Raw genomic sequence first — 16,389 nt, 5'->3', positions numbered from 1 at the left:
TTGAACCAGCGAGCAGAACCCTGACAAGTCGCAGCAATTGCGTCGTCTTTTCTTCGAGGCATGGCACAGCTTCGGGTGCGACGATTCTTGATTGGGAGCGTTGCGAACCTTGATGAAAGAGGTCCTGTCTTAGTTGGGAAGCGAAGACCCAACCATCTCCAGGACCAAGCTCGACGGAGCGAGGTGGCTCGTGCTCGCCTAGACTGGAGAACGTCGACGGAGATGCGTGGACGGCGAAGGGGAGCTCACCGGGACCAGCGACGAGGGAGAAAACGAACGGCCGATGGTATTCTGAGGTATCGCATATGTATGGTCGAATCTATATACAAAGAATCAGAAAGCTTGCCAAATCATTCATCAATCGTAGGGGATGTGACTTTGCGCTTCGCCTCTGGGCTTCGCCTCTGCGGGATCCGTCTGCAACGACTTCGACTCTTCAACTTGCGCCAGCTGTGACATTGTTGACCCCAAGCTCCTTGAAGCTCAACGGACTCATAACATTCTTCCCGTAGATGAGATAGTTGGGATCGTGCCCATCCATCCTCGACGCCAGTCCGTCGACATCGAAGGCGAAGGTCGAGCTCATACCCATGACCTGATGTGCCAAAATATGGCAGTGCAGCGGCCACACGCCACTTTCCTCCGCTGTGACCTCGTAACGGAGCACTGTCCATCCTCCTGCTCCACCGGTAGGAAGGATGTCGGTAGCATTCAGCGAGCTGCCGGGCTCGGGCCAGATGTTGAAGGTGTCACGGGGTACAGGATTCTTGTAGCCACTCCTGCGGGCCGCAGCTAGGGCTTTGTCGCTGAAGTTGCCATGGCCACTGGCGAGGTGCCATGCTTTGGATGAGTGGAAATGCATGGGGTGGATCTCTACTTGCCTCGAGAGCAACGACGGGCGATTGATCAGGACAATGTCGAGGACTTCGCCTTGCTTGGCGACGTATGTCTTGCTGAGCTCGTCCCAGCCTGTGGCGCTGCTGTTGTTCATGGCGCGAGTATAGCTGGGCTTCTCGGTCATGTTGAGGTAGAGCTGGATCAAGTAAGGTACCCGCGTGGTAGTCTCCTCGTTGTATACGTAATGATTCTGGCGCCAGACGTCACCCAAGCTGCCGGGGAAAGTGTGATCTTGCTGGATGCTAATGATCTGGCGCCTGGTCACTTCGGCATCGCTAGGCATCGCACGAATGTTGGATTTGGGATGGACGGCCAGCTCGCTCTGCACCCACCCAAAGTTGGCGACGGGCAGCAGGGTCTCTGAGTTGTTGACTGTGGGCGGACGTGCAGTCGTGACTTTGCAACTAGGATACCGCAGCAATGCCCAGCCGTGCGTCGATGGCTTTCTCCACTGAGCCTCCAAGCGCACCCAGTAGCAGCCATTCTTCTTGTCCCTGTCGATGTCTGCCGCAGACTTGGTCTTGAGGAGCGTGCCGTACCGCTGGCCAGCGCCGAACTCGAGGGTCTGGACACCAAGGGGCCGAAGATAGGTGCCGTCTGCCTCAACGAGCCTCTGGTTGTGGCCAAGAATGGCAACAGACTGGACACAGCACCGACAACAGGATGTCAGCACGCAAATCGGGAGGGCTGAGGACAATTCTTTGCTCACGTAATACATAGTGCCCTGCGCGCCGATCCATCGGAGCAGGTACGTTTTGCCGTAGTCGACGTCGATGACGTGCGGAGGATCGGTCCAGCCGGCTTCGCCTGTGTATGCCTTACCGTTGACGACGACATGGTTAGCGCTGCCAAGCCAGACGAAAGGATTGGCAAGCAGCCCCTTGGTCATGACGTCCTCGGTCTTGTTGTACCAATCTGCGATCATGACGGTGCGCTCCTCGTCGAACTCGAACGGAGGGTTGTCGTCTTCGATGATGAGAGGACCGGAAGCACTCATGGCCTGCAGGCCGACGTGAGCATGGTAGTAGCGCGATCCAACGTCCTCCTGGGTTGGCTTGATTTGGTATTCGAACCATTTGCCAGGCGCGATCGGCCACTGAGAGATGACAGTCCCGTCGGCATATGGCGTCATTTTCTGGCTGAGACCGTGGTAGTGCACCGTAGTGTTGTGGTCCGTCATGGCGTTGGTCACGTTGACAAGGGCGGCTGCGACGTGGCAGGGACAGGATCAGCGGATATTGCTCATTCATCTACCATCTACGGAGAGTTTTTGCGTGGCGGCAACTCACTCTCGCCAACGCGCAGCCTCATTGGAGGGCCTGGATAGCTGTTGTTGAAGACGGTCACAAGGACAGACTGGCCGCCGAAGGTGACGGTTTTTTGAGAAACCACCAGGCTGAAGCGCTTGACGGAGGTTGTATTGCTCGTCTTCCTGTCGTCAGCCGCCAGGGCGAGGTGACGTGAAGGAGCAGCCACGAGTTGCAAGGGCAGGGTGAGGCTGAGCAAGGCACACACGACGAGGAAGGGGAAGAGGAGCATGATGAGTCGTGCCCTCGATGAGAGGAGGAGAGGAAGCAATGATGAAGGCTTGAAGAGAGTGTCCAGGATGCTGCTTGTGTTGCGGGGTTTTATCAAGAAAGGTAAGGAGCGTAGTCTTCAAGGTGTCTTGGTAGGTCTGTCACGGGGCAGTGAAGGCGACGGCGGCGACGGCGGCGACGACGGCGGCAGCGGGCGGAGGCGACGGCATCAGCGAGCTCAAGTAGGGATCAGATTTTTCAATGCGAGCGGTGCTCATGCTATGTCGTTGGCGGCGGCCTCGTGACCACACTCTCAAGCTCTCTACGACGGAGGCGGCGGCATAGGGCTGCAAGCTCCCCCGCTGTCACTTGGCCGCAAGAGCAGGGCGAGCGCGAAGTGGGAGGAGGGCGGGACGTTGCTTTGACACTTGCGAAGACGAGATCTCCAGCTGGTCGGGGATAGGTAAAGGGGCGACGCCATTACCGTGCGGCAAGCAATTGACGTTGCCCTCCGGAGGCGGTACACCGTCGGCGGGTACAGCGCACCGTCTTTGCCGCCCTGGCTGTATCGAGCGGTGTGAGCGCACGGCGAGGGCGAGGCTCAGCGACTCGCAGAGATCGGGTTTGACCCCTGTGAGCCGATGCAAACAAGCGCACTCCAAGCGCTGCCGGCCGCCAGTACCTTCGTCGGCTTCGAGCCTGCTCGATGACGGTCTGAAAGCGTGTATTGGGATTGGAGTGAACGAGGGGCGTTGGGAATGATGGCGTGGTCGCGAAGGTGTTGAGTCGTCTAGCGCGAGATCGGAGACGCTGCAAGCTGCAGGCAGATCATGCAGAGACGACGCCCGTGCAGAGAGCATCACGTTCCCTTTCCCTCCGATCCACTTGTTCCTTTTTTCCTCGTCTCGATGAAGAGGCTCGGTTTCGCTTCAAAAATGGCGAACAGAAGACGGTCAGGCACTGCAGTCCTTCCTTCCAAACATCTACCTCCATCATGAAGCTCACACTGCTCGCCATTGCGGGCGGCTCCTTGGCTATCAGCGCCGCCGTTTCTGGCGCAGCTCAGATTCCCCTCGAGATGACGCGCAGATCGACGAGCCCTCCAAGCTTCGCTCACCTCCTCAATGACGGCAATGACTACCTCGATGCCTCGCTGCACAACCCCAAGTTTCAGGTTCAAGGCCAATACTCGGCTCGTTACACTGTTCAGTCATCCCTTCCCGACTCCTTGCCCTCGGGCTGCGCCGTCACCCTCGTCAACTCACTGGAACGACATGGGGCGCGCTACATGACCAACGGCTCCCTCAAGTCGGCCAAAGCTACCCTCGCAAAGATCAAGGCAAGCCTCTCCGCCTCAGGAGTAGACGCCAAGAAGCTACCAAAAGAGCTACGCTTCCTTGCTGCAGAGGAGCTGCCCTTGCTCACCTCGACCGCAGACCTCGTGCCCTACGGAGCACTGCAGTCCTACCTCTCTGGCCGATTCACCGCGCAACACTACCCCGATCTCGCTGAATCAAGCAGCGCCTTTGTCCGTACGACGGGAACAGAAGAGTCGGACCGCGTCATCGTCACCGCAAAGTACTGGGCTCTGGGCTTCTCAGGGCAGCCTTTCCCTTCACTCCCGCTAACCGACGGCGCTACCACTCGCAACGCCGTCGCTGGTGGCCCGCAACCAAATGTGGTCATCTCAGAGGCTTCGGGGCAGAACAACACGCTGGATGTCTCGACCTGCCGAAATGACGAAGATCTCAATGGAGAGGACGATGCCATTGCCGCTTACGGAGCGTCGACGCTGATGCCTCGCATTGGTTCCCGCCTCGAGAAGGCCTTCAACAAGGCCGGAGCCAGCATCAATCTGACCACATCAGACATCACGAGCCTCGGCGCCCTCTGCCCCTTTGAGACGTTGGCCCGTGCAAACGTCACCGAGTCGGGCCAGCTTGACTTGGACGTCTCGCCGTACTGCTCAGTGCTGCGGGACGACGAGTGGCCCCTGTACGGATACGCAGTCGATGCGGGCAAATACTATGGCTCGGGATACGGTGACCCGTACCATCGGGGGATCGCCACTGGGTACTTGAGGGAGCTCCTCGCCCGCTTGACGGGCGGCAGGCCGGTGATTGATACGCCCTCTGCTATCAACACGACGCTTGACGGGAGCGAATCAACTTTTCCCAGCACTCCCGCAGGCAAAGACGGCAACGCCCCACGAATCTACTTCGACGGCACTCACGACAACAATGCGTCACCCATTGCGGCTGCTTTCGGCCTCTTCTCCAGCCCGGGCAACCTCAGTCTCGCTGCTGATGCTCAGGATACGAGAGAAGGACGCAATCGTGCTTGGAGGTTCAGTCGCATCGCTCCATTGCAGGGGAAACTTGTGTGGGAGAGGGTTGAGTGCAAAGCACAAAGGGGGAATGTGGAGCCCGCTCGCTATGTGAGGGTCAGGGCGAATGAGGCCGTGCAGCAGGCAAAGAGTGCGCCGTGGTGCCCTGCCGCAAAGAACGCGTCCAGCGAAGATCGTAAGAGAATTGAGGCAGGGCTTTGCCCGCTTGACGCTGTCGTTCGGGGGCTTGACTGGGTCAAGAGTGGTGACGAGTGGGCGAAGTGCTTCACGTGAGAGCTGGGGAGAGTGGGCGGGCAGGCGGACTCCCGCCTCGACGAGGAGGACAGCGATAGCTTTGGCGGGAACGGAGCGTCGTTGGAAACAGGTCATAATGGAAATACATGTGTGTCGCTATCGTCCTCTCCCTCCCCTCCCCATTTGTGCACTCGGTGCTGTTCCTCTGCCCCTCCCTCCCCTTCCTCCCCTTGCACCTCCCCGCCTCGTCGCAACCGAGGGCGAGCCGTTCTCTCCTTGCGCAACTCCAACTCCTCTTCCCGTCGTCTTCTTCCTCGCGGTTCCATCCCCAAAGGCCCCCGAATTCGTGCTCCCCGCGCTTCTCACCACACGTCCTCTGACAACGCGTGCCCCATCCGCAAGCCAGGTCGTGTCCCACGTCTTGCGTGCCAGTCCCATGCCGTGCTGGTTGCGTGAACGGGCCGGAGTGACTACGCTGATGGGTGCGCGGGGAGGGGCCATTGGAGCTGCTATTCTTGAGTCATCTTGACGATTGACAAGAGGCGATTCGAGCATGTCGGCCGTGATGTCTAGGGCGGAGCGGACCCGCTGGAGAGGCACGGCGACCGTGGCGCCAGCTGGCGGGGCAACAGCCGCGCACGGTCTTGATGGCGACTCTTCGTTGCCTACAGCGACGAAGTGGTCTTCGTTGAGCTGTCGTGCCAGTGGAGCAGGATGCGGAAGCAGGGCTCCCCTTGCCTCATCTTCATCCTCCTGATGGCACCCAGCAATGAGACGATTAGGCAGCAACCTCGACTCGCTGTGTACGCGCGAAGCCCAGCCTCTTGCTCCTCCTCCTCCTGGTCCGCCTCCTGCCCTCAGCAAGATTCCTACTCCACCAGCTGGCGTCCTTGGATTTCTAGGTGGCGCATTATAGGATTCGCCTCGGCTGACCTCGTCGGCCTCCCGAACATCGTCGTCGTTGAATTGTGCCCAGTAACCTGCCTGCTTTTCGGAGCTCAGCTCGTGTAGAAGGGGAGCGAGTCCGCGTCGTGGTGTTTGACTTTCTTCTGAATCTACAGCGAGTGGCGGCGCCGGCGGTAGAGGGACGGAGAGGGAACGACTCGTGGCTGGAAGCGTAGAGGTGAGGGTGGAGGATACTTGCTCTTGACGCTCAGACGCAGAGTCTTGGCGCTGGTGGGCGTCAGGGGATCGACTTGGTGGTGATCTGATTCCTCGCGGGGATTGTGCGCCTCTTCCTGCTGCTTGCTGTGGTGGACTACGTTGTGGTGTCGATTGGCTTCGCCTCGGCAGCGGCGATGGCAAAGGCTGTTCATGTTCATCGTCGTTGGAAGCTGGGGGACATGTACGCGCAATGCGTTTCCTCGAGAAGAATTGAGTGGCGGACGGCTCTTCTTCCTCAGCATCCGGCCGAGATGCCTCATTCTCTCCCTCGACAGCTCGCGCAAAAGCTCGATGCCGTGGTCGTGGCCTGCTCAAATGCGCTTGGAGCGTTGCCGATGCCTCTGGCGCAGCAACGCCGGCCGTAGCCGGACTCGCACGTCTCCTCTTATTGCTGCTTGACTGATAGCCCTCATTATCAGCCCTTGTCGCCGCCATCGAAGAGCTTTCGACGAAGATGGCTTCCTCGTCGTCGTTGACTCCATTGAAGCGCCCGGCTATCCTTGGAACCCTGAACCCATCGAGAAAGAAGCGACGTTGTACCTGAGTAGCAAAGTGCTGGCCTTGAGTCCACGGAAGTCCGACATCGAATGGGTTTGCGGGTGAAGGGGAAGGCGACGATGCCTCCTGCTCTTCCTGGAGGCGGGGTTGCTGCTCCTGACTATTACCTGGCGTATGGAAGGAGCTGAGCGGGATAGGAGAGAGCTGGTCCCACAGGCCAGGGCTGGAAGGAGTCTGCGACGCGCATGACGCGGACATTGCTGACTAGTCGCCCCCAAGGCGAGTAGAATGCAAACGCGCTTACGAGGGCGAAGTGGCTCTAGGCATCTGTGAACGGTATGTGATGTAACATCAAAGGTCAAGAGTGGTCTGTGATAGCATTGACCGAGGCCGTGGGCCTTGGTGCCCACTTCCGCGCCCCTTTGGGTCCCTCGCGTTTCGGAACGGGGAGGCCAAAGAGGCCGTCGTCTGTCCGCCTTTGGTTGGTTGCTCGTCCGCCTTTGGTTGGTTGCTCATCCTCAACTCCCATTTTGATATTGGCAATGGCAAGGGCAGCTGCGCCCGTGCGCCCACTCGATGCGGCTGAGCAGGGTGAGTAGGCGGTCACAGGACGCTTTCACGTAGACGATTTTATATGCTCAACACTCTTGCCCCTTTGCATCCAGATACCGTCCTGCGGTCACGCCTCTCGCACTCTCTCGCACATCGCCCGCTGAACGGCCTCCGCAACCGCATAGCATCCATCCTCACAGCCTCATCATCGCTTGAACAATTCCAAGATGACAGACTTCCCTCTTCGCCATCCTCTCTGCCATTCCCTCTCCTCTGCGAGGCTCAAGGATACCTAGCGCAAATGCACCGAACCCACCTCGCCTCGACTTGCACCTCCTCCGCTCAGCTCGAGGCCTACGCAATTCAGCTCAAAGAGGTGCAGCACGAGGAGCAGCTGTGCAAGCAAAGGATCGAGGGACTCAAAAGAGAATTGCAGGGGGTCAGGAGAAGAAGAAGGGAGAAGGTCGAATTTGGCAGAGTCGTCGAGGGGATTGAAGCTTGGTTCAAGCCGCAGGGGACGGCAGAAATTGAGGATTCCCTCTCCACTCTTCTATCCCACATGACGGCTTCTTTCCTTTACCAGGCACCGACAGCAGAAACAGACGCTGCTGCCGCTGCTGCTGCATCCCCGCACACATGCACCCTCAGCACGTTACATGCCAAGCTTGAGACGATGCTTACTCTCTCCAGAGAGATTCGAGAGATTGTAGGCTGGAAGCCAGGTACAGGCATGGTTCCGCCAGCAGCAGCAGCAGCAACATCTTCCTCTGCAACGAATGTAGCCGCGGATGGTGACGAGGAAAGCAGCGCAGGGGCCTCATCAGACCTCCGCGACCCATCATCGTCATCATCGCGCTCCCGCCTCGCCACCCTTAATCCAACCGCTCGTCCCTTCCGTCCTTCCTCATCCGCCGACTCGACCTCGGGCCTCTCCTCTCCACCAGTGCAGCAGAGCAATGCGTCTAAAAGACGTGTTGCCGCCAGCGCGGCCATCCCCGCCAACTCGTCCCCTCTCACCTCGTCGGATGCGCTCGGCCTGGACGACGAAGGAGAGGAAGGAGCTATTCCGTCTACCCCGCCTGCGACTAAGAGGAGAAGGGTGCAGGGACAGGTTGAGAGTGCCGCAGCTGTGCAAGAGGAGGAAGAGGAGGAAGGAAGCATCGCTCCGACGACGGCGCCGTCAGCAGCAGCCACAACGGCGAGCGCAAGTGCGGCACGACCGGCCCGTAGTTCGGCCGCCGCCTCCTCTGGACCATCTGGCGGCGGGCGTGCAACACTGACCGGGCGTCCACCGCCATCGAGGGCGGCACTCTCCAGATCGGGGCTCGGCAGCGGCGGTGGTGCGCGTAGAGGCGGGCGAAGATGAGCTCGATGGCGACGCCCCCATCGTGGCAGCCACACTGCCACTGCGAGCTATGGACCTGACAGCTGTTCATCCCTATGCAATGCCATTCCCGTCGCGTTGCGAAAGGAGCAAGACATCAATCGTATTTAGCAGTAAGGGATACACGTCGGCTACAGGCCAGCAAGGATGAGCAACTAAAGCAGAGGCCGAATCAGAGATACCACGACTAGACACCACTCCGCGCCTCACGCCTCCCCCTCGAGCTGACCTCTCAGCACTCGCTCCACCTCTCCTCTCGTCACCCTCATTCTCTCTTCCAATCCTTTCAGCCTCACCTCCCCTTTCACCCTCATCTCCTCAAGGGCTGCCGAGATCTGCAGCTCCAAGTACGTCTGGACGGTCATGTCTTGTGCTGATTGGAGATCGGACAGCGAAGACAGGGCGGGGAGAGCAGGGATGTGCGGTTGAGACTGAAAGCTGGGTTTGACTGGAGATGGTGGGGGCAACGGGAGAGGTGCGGTTGCCGGGGGTGGGGGGGAGGGTGCGAGAGGTGCTGATGATGAGGAACCTGCGGAGGGGGCGAATATGGCCTTTGCTGTCGGTGCTGAGGTGGACGAAGGGAGCGCTTCCTGCTGTCCCCCTTCTTCGATGGCCATTGCCACGTCAACGTTTCGCCCTTCCTTCGTCGACTCTGATGGCGCCTGGTTCTCCTGCTCGACCTCTTCCTCCTCCGTGACCATCTTCTCCGCCTGCTTCTTCCCCTTTCCGTCCGTCCGACTCCTAGAAACAGCACGTGAAGTAGCAGCAGCCTTCTGCCCACTCGGTGCGCGCTGCTTCGATGGCAGTGGGGAAAGGATGCGCTTCGCTGAACTGTCGGGTTGTCTTGGAGAGGAAGGAACGGGCGCAAGAGAGGGGGCAGTTCCGAGGCATAGGGCGGCTTGTTGATGCTCCACTAGCGGGGATGTGGTGATGTGTGCTTGAGGGGCTTTTTGCTGGGCATTGCCCTCCTCTAATGGTGGCGACGCAGAGGCTGAAGTCGATGCAACGAGCTGTTTGACCTCTTCCTCACTCTCCTTCTTGGTCGATGAGCCGGACGCGCTTCTCGTCTTAGGCTGGTCGGCCAGCTCGGCAGCCCTCTTCGTGGTTATGGCGGCGCTTGCTGCTCGTGAGCGGGTGGGTCGCTTAGCAGGCAGAGGCTCTTCCTGCACCACGTCGGCCTCCGTTGGCACCGCAGTCACAGAAGCTGCCGCCACCTCCACTTCCTTGGTGCCCTTGGGCTTGCGACCACCACGACGAACGGGCTTGGCTGCCTCCTCGTTTTCTCCCTCTTCGTCTTCTTGGGCCGTAGGCACAGACTTGCTGTTGGCCTGGCTGGAGGAAGCAATGCGGCTGCGATTGCGAGCGCCGGCACCGGGGTGTTTGGCCGTCTCGTCGTCTTCCTTTGTCGCCTTCTCCTCTTCGCGCGCCTCCTCGTCTTCTTCTTTTTCTTCCTCTGCAGCAGGCATTGCCGCAACGATGACTGTTGCGTCTTGACCATCTAGCTCCTCTGCTGCTGCTTCTGACTCTGAATTGGCGACAGACGATGTCGTCCTTGCTAAACGCGTCGCTCTGCCTGATGTCTTTGACTTTGCCGAGCGCTTGTTGGCTGACGTGCGAGTTGAATGTGTGTCTTTGGCCGTGGTAGTCGTTTCGCCATTCTCCTCCTCCTCTACGTCCTTCTCACAATCCTCCTGCGCCGCTGATTCGAGCATCTCTTCGGTCTCGGACTGCTTTTCCTTCCCCTTGCCCTTCCTGCTCCCGCTAGTGCTACGAGTCGTCTTGCCCCTCGTCGCGGCAGCCTTTCCTCCTCTTCGCTTGGGTTTCTCCGTCTCGCTCTCTTCTTCCGCCTGGCTGGCCGCTTCTGCCTGCACGGCCTCAGCCTCACTCTCGCTCGCCGCTTGGGCTGCTTTGCGCGTACCCCTCGTTGAGCGCGTCGTCGCCGTTGTCGTTGCTGAGGAGGCCGACTCGGTGCGAGCGTGGCGACTCGGCTTGGTGGCAGCTAGGCTGTTGGCGTTTGCACTCTTTGATGTCGTCGACGAGCTCTTTTTGACAGTGTTGCGAGCTGATCTGCTGGTCGCAGGCTTCGCGACGTCTTCAACATTGTCCTCGTCACTGTCTCCATCGTCACTCTCCTGCTTGGAAGGCTGCACTTTGCGAGAGCGAGCATGACGAGTTGTTGGAGCGTCCTCCTGCTCATCTTCATCGCTGCCGTCTGCCTCGCTGTCGACCGCCTTGGATCTAGACACGGACCTCGCATTTCTCGTTCTTGCTGGCTTGACCTCTGCTTTGGTTGCCTCGACAGCAGCCTCCTCCTCCTCGTTTCCAAGCACGCAATTGAAAAAGGGGCACTCTGGCTTCTTGCGCATATGCTCATGCACAGGGTCGTCGCCCTTTTCCCATCCACCCAATGTTCTCGAGCAGTATATACAGCTGGCGTTATCCGCATCGTCTTCCGTGGGCTCAAAGTGAAAGCCAGCCTGTGCCAGCTTTTGCGCCGTCGGCTTCCACGCCTTCTTGGTGTCATGCGGCCACAGGTCGGCGAAGGTACGACGCCGGGCAGCGATCATCACGTGGCCATTGGGCAGGAGATCTTCATCTTTGTACAGATACTGGCCTTCCGAGGACTTGGACGGCTGGCCGGCACGCTTGCTGGACCAGATGAGAGCCCAAGCATTGTCTGGCTGCTCGGAAGCGAGGCGATCCTCGGCGTCGTCGCCTGCTTTGAAGTTGGATAGGGCGAGGCCGTCGATGTACGATACAACGCGATCGTTCTCTGTGCCACTCGGAGAGTAGTAGAGGCCCAGCGACGCGAGTTGAGAAGGCAGAGGGTGTTTCGATGACGAGGCAGTCGAGTGTGGCCATCCTCCTGCTCCTCCTGTCTGCCGTGATCGGCTCGATGACGATGTAGTGGTAAAGGTGGCCAGTCGAGCCTCCTGAGATGCCATCTCTGGCGCAAAGGCGCGTGTTGCCGACGATGGCGGCATATCGACTTCGTTTTCTGAGAGGCGATGATGCGAACGACGGAGAGGAAACAAAGGCAAATGCGCATCCAACACTCGCCTTGCCGCCTCCCGCTTGCCCGTGTGCGGAGTCGCGTTTGGCGTCAACTTCACGTGGCCTGTGCCTTGATCCGCCCTCTGTCCGTCCTATCCGAGCGTGTTCAACCTCCTTTCAGTCAGGTCGACGACGTTGGCATCGATGAGCGATACGGTGAGCGCGGCGTGGGCCATAGAGCATCGGCAAGCAGCAATCGGAGATGGCTGACACGAACACGCTACACTAACAGGACGACCTCTACCAGGCGCTCCACCATCGTCTCATCACCACGGGCGAATGGCATCGGTGAGCAGACGAGGGCGCTCCATCACCGACACCAACTGGCGCACAGCTCACACTTGTTCCCATTCTCGGCCAGACTGTCCAATCTACTCGAGCAATTGCTCCTCGACTCGAGATGGTCCTCTGATATGGCAGACTATGCCACGCAGAAGGCTCAGTCGATGGATAATCTCAATCTCGACGATCTCGTAGCCGCGGTTCAGGCCAAGGGGCAGAGTGAGCATACGCTACGCTGGGCTGCCACGGCAATGATTTGACTGAGCTTGCTGATGATCGATGACCCTCTCCTCGCAGAATCGGTTCCCAAGCAAGTCCAGACGCAGCTCCTCGAAAAGATTCGCGACTTCCTCGACCGCAATGTCGAGGATGCGTGATAGCGGCGGCGGGTCGGCGAAGGCGTTGATGCCAAAGGTCGAAGGAGGAAAGATGGTACCATCTGTTGTAGGACTTGTGTTAGCATAGGCGGACACAGGCAGCGAGCTAGGCTACCGGAGGCACTACTGCATGGCGGTGAAAGAGACCACCCTGAGCTGCGAGGCTCAATCTATATATTCAGTATTAAATCGAAAGGCCGCTCAATAACGCAACTTGGACAGCCGTCTCGCGATCTCTGCATTCGTCAGGTCCTGAGTACGCTGAAAAGGGAGACAAAGACGTTGCCCCGAAAGCTGTCATTGGAACCCCTGGCTGATGAGGACGGGGGGTGGCTGCGCCTGCAGCTGGTTCACGATGCCGCCGGCTCCCATGACGGCGGACGACCCTTGCACAGGCACACGAAGTCGAGGTCTGAGCAGGGAATAGCCGATGGGGACATCACGACAGTCGCCGACAGCACAGCGCTGTTCTCGTGAGAGGTAGAGAGTAGCAGCAGCATTTCAAGATAGCTGATGATGAGCCGGATCTGCTTTGGTAGAGCCACGCGAAGAGGAGATTCTTGGACCGACGGACCGACAGAAGTGCATGAGTGCGTGCCCTGAGCGTTCGATGGGCGCAAGGCGCATGCCAGTCGGAACTGGTCGTGAGGCTCTTCAGGGCGCAGGCCAGGCTTGCTCGCTCGCTCCCTTGGCTGACGCCTTGGAATGAACGCCGCACGACTTGCCGCATCCCTCTCTTTCTCCGCCGCCAAGGGAGCAAACAACAACACTCGCTCACCTCACCTGGACAAGGCGGCGACGGCAGAAGCAGCAGCGAAAGTCTGCCTGTGTGCAAGCAAGAGAGAGCAGCTGAGCTTGAGACACTTGCACTTGAGCTTGGGCGTGAGCCTTGCTTGGCCTGCTCTGGCGTCAGACATGAGATTGAGACTGCTACCTGGTCGTCAATTGGCCCTTCTCACTTTCCTCCTAACCACTCCATTCACTCGCTCCACCGCTTGACATCCCCTGCCCCCTTCTCCCCTCGTCACTTCGTGACCTGACACTCCAGAGAGGCGACGACGGCGACCTCTACAACGCCCAACCGCCAGCGCCTCGCTTTCCCCCACACTCTTTTGCATACACCACCATACGCCCGCCGCACCTGCTACGCCATCTCCACGCTTCACGCTCAGCTAGCACTCCAACCGACTGATACCGCAACGCCCACTCGCAACACCGCAACTGACGGCCCTCTTCTTCCTGTCCCACACTAACACGATCGGCCCACGCTAATCACATATCCCCCACCAACGCCGCCGGCATGCCGCGCATCCCGGTTCGCACTGAGCCGTACTCGTCGCCCTCGCGACAGCACCGTCACTACAAGAACAAGAGGGACCAAGTCCTTCGCGCTCTAGGCAAAGCTGCCTACATCAATGGCTCCCACTTTGCCATCATGTGGGTGACGGCCTCGGGCCAGTCAGAGGTCTACGCGAGCGACGCTTTCCAACCTCGCATCGACGATTGGTTCGAGACGAGTGGCATGCGCGAGGAGGGCGTCAAGCTTGTCCTCGAGCGCGGCAACCACTGCCATGCAATCAAGGGCAAGGGTCTCGATGCTAGTAGCGGCAAGGCGGCAACAAACACTTCAGGACAGGCCGACGACGACGACGGAGAGGATGGCGATGAGGGAGACGACGACGATGGCGATGAGGATTTGAGCGACCACGAGGGGCCCGCCAGCGGCCGCGCCTCGCCACGGTCCAAAAAAGTAAAGAGCAATGCTCCTACTCCCCTCATTGCCTGCAACGACGACGTCTTTGGCTCGACGTCAGCTGCCGTCTCACCAGCTCCTCCTACATCCATGTCACCCTCCGGCAGGCCAGGATCTTCGCAGTCGACATCGGCCGATTTGGTGCCCACTCGCTTGGCTCGCAAAGCACTGGCCCCCATCGATATCAATACAACCAACAAGCAGTTCTCGCATCAGCTTCTCAACACACAAAAGGACGACGTCGACTTCATGCGCGCACCAAAGTCAGCACCGCTCCCCAACTCAGACGGCGGCAAGCCCCTTATGCGTGCGCCTAGCTCTACCACCGTCAACCCTTCCAAGCTCCTGCCCGTCACCCTTGCCGATCGTGCTGCTCGCACCGCCTTCTTTGAGCTGCGCTTCGGCCAGATGCAGCAAGGAATGTGCAAGACGGTAGCCAAGGCGTGGATCAAGATCATTGAGCCAAAGAAGCAGACACGTTGCCCTTACAACAAGGGCGAAGAGGGGAAGCCCGACTGGTGGCCAGAAGGGGTACGCCACAAGGAGCCTGACCATCTCATGAAGCCAGAACGGCATGCATTGCTCCTCGCCATCCTGCGAAGCCCCAAGGTCAAGGTCGCTCGATTGCAGCTCGCGACAGCCGAAGTCGTCGCCATGATTCGCGCAGACAAGGTCAGCCTCCTCATGGACCTCTACCGCATCGCTCGTGAAGAGGAAAGGCTCACCGATGCCCGAGCTGAGACAGCAGACACGGAACCCATCACAGTCGGCGTCTCTACGCTGGCTGGTTGGAAGCCTGGAGGAGGGCTCGATGAGGCCGGCAAGCTCGCCACGCTCGGCGAGGACTCTCCCGAGGTCGACGACAAGCCTGCAGGGCGCAACAGCAAAGCCGCAGCAAAGAAGCGCAGGCCCAGCACTCTTGGGCGCAGCGTCAGCTCTACAAATGTCGAGAAGAAGCAGCGACTCAGCATCAGCGCGGGAGCTTCGAGCGGCAAGACGCTCGCCATGCCTGAGGCTGTCGCTCTTCAAAGGAGCCACTCGCACAGCGACATGCCTCTCAACAACAGCATGGTCACAGCCTCGTCGCTCGTCGACTCTCCCAACCGCATGATCCAGGCGTGGTCACATCAAGCCAGCATGCCCGGCTACTCCCCCTTGAGCACCCAGGCTGGGCCCTCCGGCCACGCGCATACCAGAAATCTACAATACCAGCTCCAACAGCAGCAGCAACCCACCTACCAGCAATACGCCGCTCAGCACCTGGGCAATGAGCACTCTCCCTTCCTTGGCAGTAGCGCAGGCAGCTCGCCCCACTTTGTACAGCAAGGCTTTGCACCTCCAAATCAGCGTCTGCAGTACCTTTCTCAGCAGCATCAACCAGGCAGTCTCTCTGCGCCACAGGGCAGCCATGTTCCGCTATACCCCGTCGGTGCTCGTGCTGGTGCAGCGGCTGGCCGCGGATTGGGTGCGTTGGAGCCAAGCAGCGGCGCCGGGAGGACGAGTTCGTCTGTGCGCGGGTCGCCTGTGCCTAATTACAACTTCCACTTCAGTAGTGGTAGCGAGGGGTACGAGAATACGATGGAGAGGTACGAGCAGCAGCAGAGCAACGTGCAGCAGCAGCATCACCAACAAGCACAGCAGCAGAGCCCCCTGTTCGCCGAGCCGCAGTCTAGCAGCGAGAACCAACATGGTTCAGCTCTCGGGCTCACTGGCGTGCCCACAGGTATGACATCTTGGAACAATCCGTTCGACCCGGCCTACATGCCTTGGGGCCCCCAGCAGCAGCAGCAGCCCCAACAGCCCCAACACGATCAGCCTCGCCAACTCGCTCAGCAGCAGCAGCAGCCTCTCCCGTCCTACTACAGCGCACCCGCCCGTCATATGACCCTTCCCTTCACTAGCTCCTCCACAGCAGACGAGTCTCTCGAAGACATCTCTGCTGGGGACCTCTCCTTCGCCTCCACTGCTGGACCGATGACGCCGCAGCATGGCCATGCTCACGGACATGCGACGCAACAGCTTAACAATCAGCAACATCTGGCACTGCAGAAGTTGGCGCAGCAGCATCAGATGCAGGATGGCCAGCTCGGTCAGCAGGTCCAGCAGCCTGATTTGCTCACGCAAATGTACGGGGGGGCCGTCCCTGCCAGACTGGCCAGACAGCCCGGAGGGTACGTGGAGTGGAGCGGCGAGACGTAAGGCCTCTGCGCGTTGCTCATACCTTTGAGTAGTCGCGTCTGTACCCCTGTATCCACTTTGGGGGTCATTCAATCCCTCTGCTCATCGATATTCCTCTTCTTCTTCTTCCTAATTTCCCGCCGCCATCGGCC

General features: G+C 59.5%; 7 protein-coding genes across 7 annotated transcripts; 4 read left to right on the top strand and 3 right to left on the bottom strand.

Annotated features, from left to right (window-relative positions):
* Window positions 1-155: 155 nt before the first annotated feature.
* BDZ90DRAFT_10797 (Cupredoxin) lies at window positions 156-2,255 on the bottom strand. Its single transcript, XM_025503205.1, has 2 exons — window positions 1,607-2,255; window positions 156-1,537 (listed from the first exon to the last, which is right to left on the bottom strand). The coding sequence occupies exons 1-2, from the start codon at window positions 2,075-2,077 to the stop codon at window positions 437-439; spliced, it is 1,572 nt and encodes a 523-aa protein (XP_025364937.1). The 5' UTR covers window positions 2,078-2,255; the 3' UTR covers window positions 156-436.
* Window positions 2,256-3,343: 1,088 nt separating this feature from the next.
* BDZ90DRAFT_229344 (phosphoglycerate mutase-like protein) lies at window positions 3,344-5,126 on the top strand. The gene has a single exon (XM_025505018.1). It carries the CDS (start codon window positions 3,409-3,411, stop codon window positions 5,032-5,034), a length of 1,626 nt encoding a protein of 541 aa, XP_025364936.1. The 5' UTR covers window positions 3,344-3,408; the 3' UTR covers window positions 5,035-5,126.
* On the bottom strand, window positions 4,824-7,023 carry BDZ90DRAFT_10713 (hypothetical protein). The gene has a single exon (XM_025503199.1). The coding sequence runs from the start codon at window positions 6,913-6,915 to the stop codon at window positions 5,152-5,154; it is 1,764 nt and encodes a 587-aa protein (XP_025364935.1). The 5' UTR covers window positions 6,916-7,023; the 3' UTR covers window positions 4,824-5,151.
* Window positions 7,024-7,199: 176 nt separating this feature from the next.
* Window positions 7,200-8,575, top strand: BDZ90DRAFT_257404 (hypothetical protein; the record flags this gene model as incomplete). The annotated part of the gene is made up of 2 exons (XM_025507953.1): window positions 7,200-7,248; window positions 7,323-8,575. The coding sequence occupies 2 exons, from the start codon at window positions 7,200-7,202 to the stop codon at window positions 8,573-8,575; spliced, it is 1,302 nt and encodes a 433-aa protein (XP_025364934.1).
* Window positions 8,576-8,671: 96 nt separating this feature from the next.
* BDZ90DRAFT_229342 (hypothetical protein) lies at window positions 8,672-11,621 on the bottom strand. The gene has a single exon (XM_025505017.1). It carries the CDS (start codon window positions 11,575-11,577, stop codon window positions 8,800-8,802), a length of 2,778 nt encoding a protein of 925 aa, XP_025364933.1. The 5' UTR covers window positions 11,578-11,621; the 3' UTR covers window positions 8,672-8,799.
* Window positions 11,622-11,777: 156 nt separating this feature from the next.
* On the top strand, window positions 11,778-12,804 carry BDZ90DRAFT_229341 (hypothetical protein). Its single transcript, XM_025505016.1, has 4 exons — window positions 11,778-11,803; window positions 11,880-11,935; window positions 12,009-12,148; window positions 12,227-12,804. The coding sequence occupies exons 1-4, from the start codon at window positions 11,792-11,794 to the stop codon at window positions 12,304-12,306; spliced, it is 288 nt and encodes a 95-aa protein (XP_025364932.1). The 5' UTR covers window positions 11,778-11,791; the 3' UTR covers window positions 12,307-12,804.
* An 802-nt stretch (window positions 12,805-13,606) lies between these two features.
* On the top strand, window positions 13,607-16,258 carry BDZ90DRAFT_257401 (hypothetical protein; the record flags this gene model as incomplete). The annotated part of the gene is made up of 1 exon (XM_025507952.1): window positions 13,607-16,258. One exon carries the CDS (start codon window positions 13,607-13,609, stop codon window positions 16,256-16,258), a length of 2,652 nt encoding a protein of 883 aa, XP_025364931.1.
* Between the last annotated feature and the right edge of the window lie 131 nt (window positions 16,259-16,389).

The sequence above is a fragment of the Jaminaea rosea genome (assembly GCF_003144245.1).
Source record: "Jaminaea rosea strain MCA 5214 unplaced genomic scaffold BDZ90scaffold_1, whole genome shotgun sequence".
In the NCBI taxonomy this organism is placed as follows: domain Eukaryota; kingdom Fungi; phylum Basidiomycota; class Exobasidiomycetes; order Microstromatales; genus Jaminaea; species Jaminaea rosea.
The sequence above is the reverse complement of the archived record's forward strand: the minus strand, read 5'-3'. Positions and strand labels throughout refer to the sequence as shown.

Bases quoted from the DNA above. Each gene is read 5' to 3' on its own strand.
- BDZ90DRAFT_10797 (XM_025503205.1), bottom strand. From the start codon at position 2,077: ATGACGGACCACAACACTACGGTGCACTACCACGGTCTCAGCCAGAAA. The intron at 1,538-1,606 runs GTGAGCAAAGAA...TGCTGTGTCCAG, and splicing joins CGCAGGGCACTATGTATTAC to TCTGTTGCCATTCTTGGCCA.
- BDZ90DRAFT_229344 (XM_025505018.1), top strand. From the start codon at position 3,409: ATGAAGCTCACACTGCTCGCCATTGCGGGCGGCTCCTTGGCTATCAGC.
- BDZ90DRAFT_10713 (XM_025503199.1), bottom strand. From the start codon at position 6,915: ATGTCCGCGTCATGCGCGTCGCAGACTCCTTCCAGCCCTGGCCTGTGG.
- BDZ90DRAFT_229342 (XM_025505017.1), bottom strand. From the start codon at position 11,577: ATGCCGCCATCGTCGGCAACACGCGCCTTTGCGCCAGAGATGGCATCT.
- BDZ90DRAFT_229341 (XM_025505016.1), top strand. The intron at 11,936-12,008 runs GTGAGCAGACGA...ATTCTCGGCCAG, and splicing joins ACCACGGGCGAATGGCATCG to ACTGTCCAATCTACTCGAGC. The intron at 12,149-12,226 runs GTGAGCATACGC...CTCTCCTCGCAG, and splicing joins GGTTCAGGCCAAGGGGCAGA to AATCGGTTCCCAAGCAAGTC.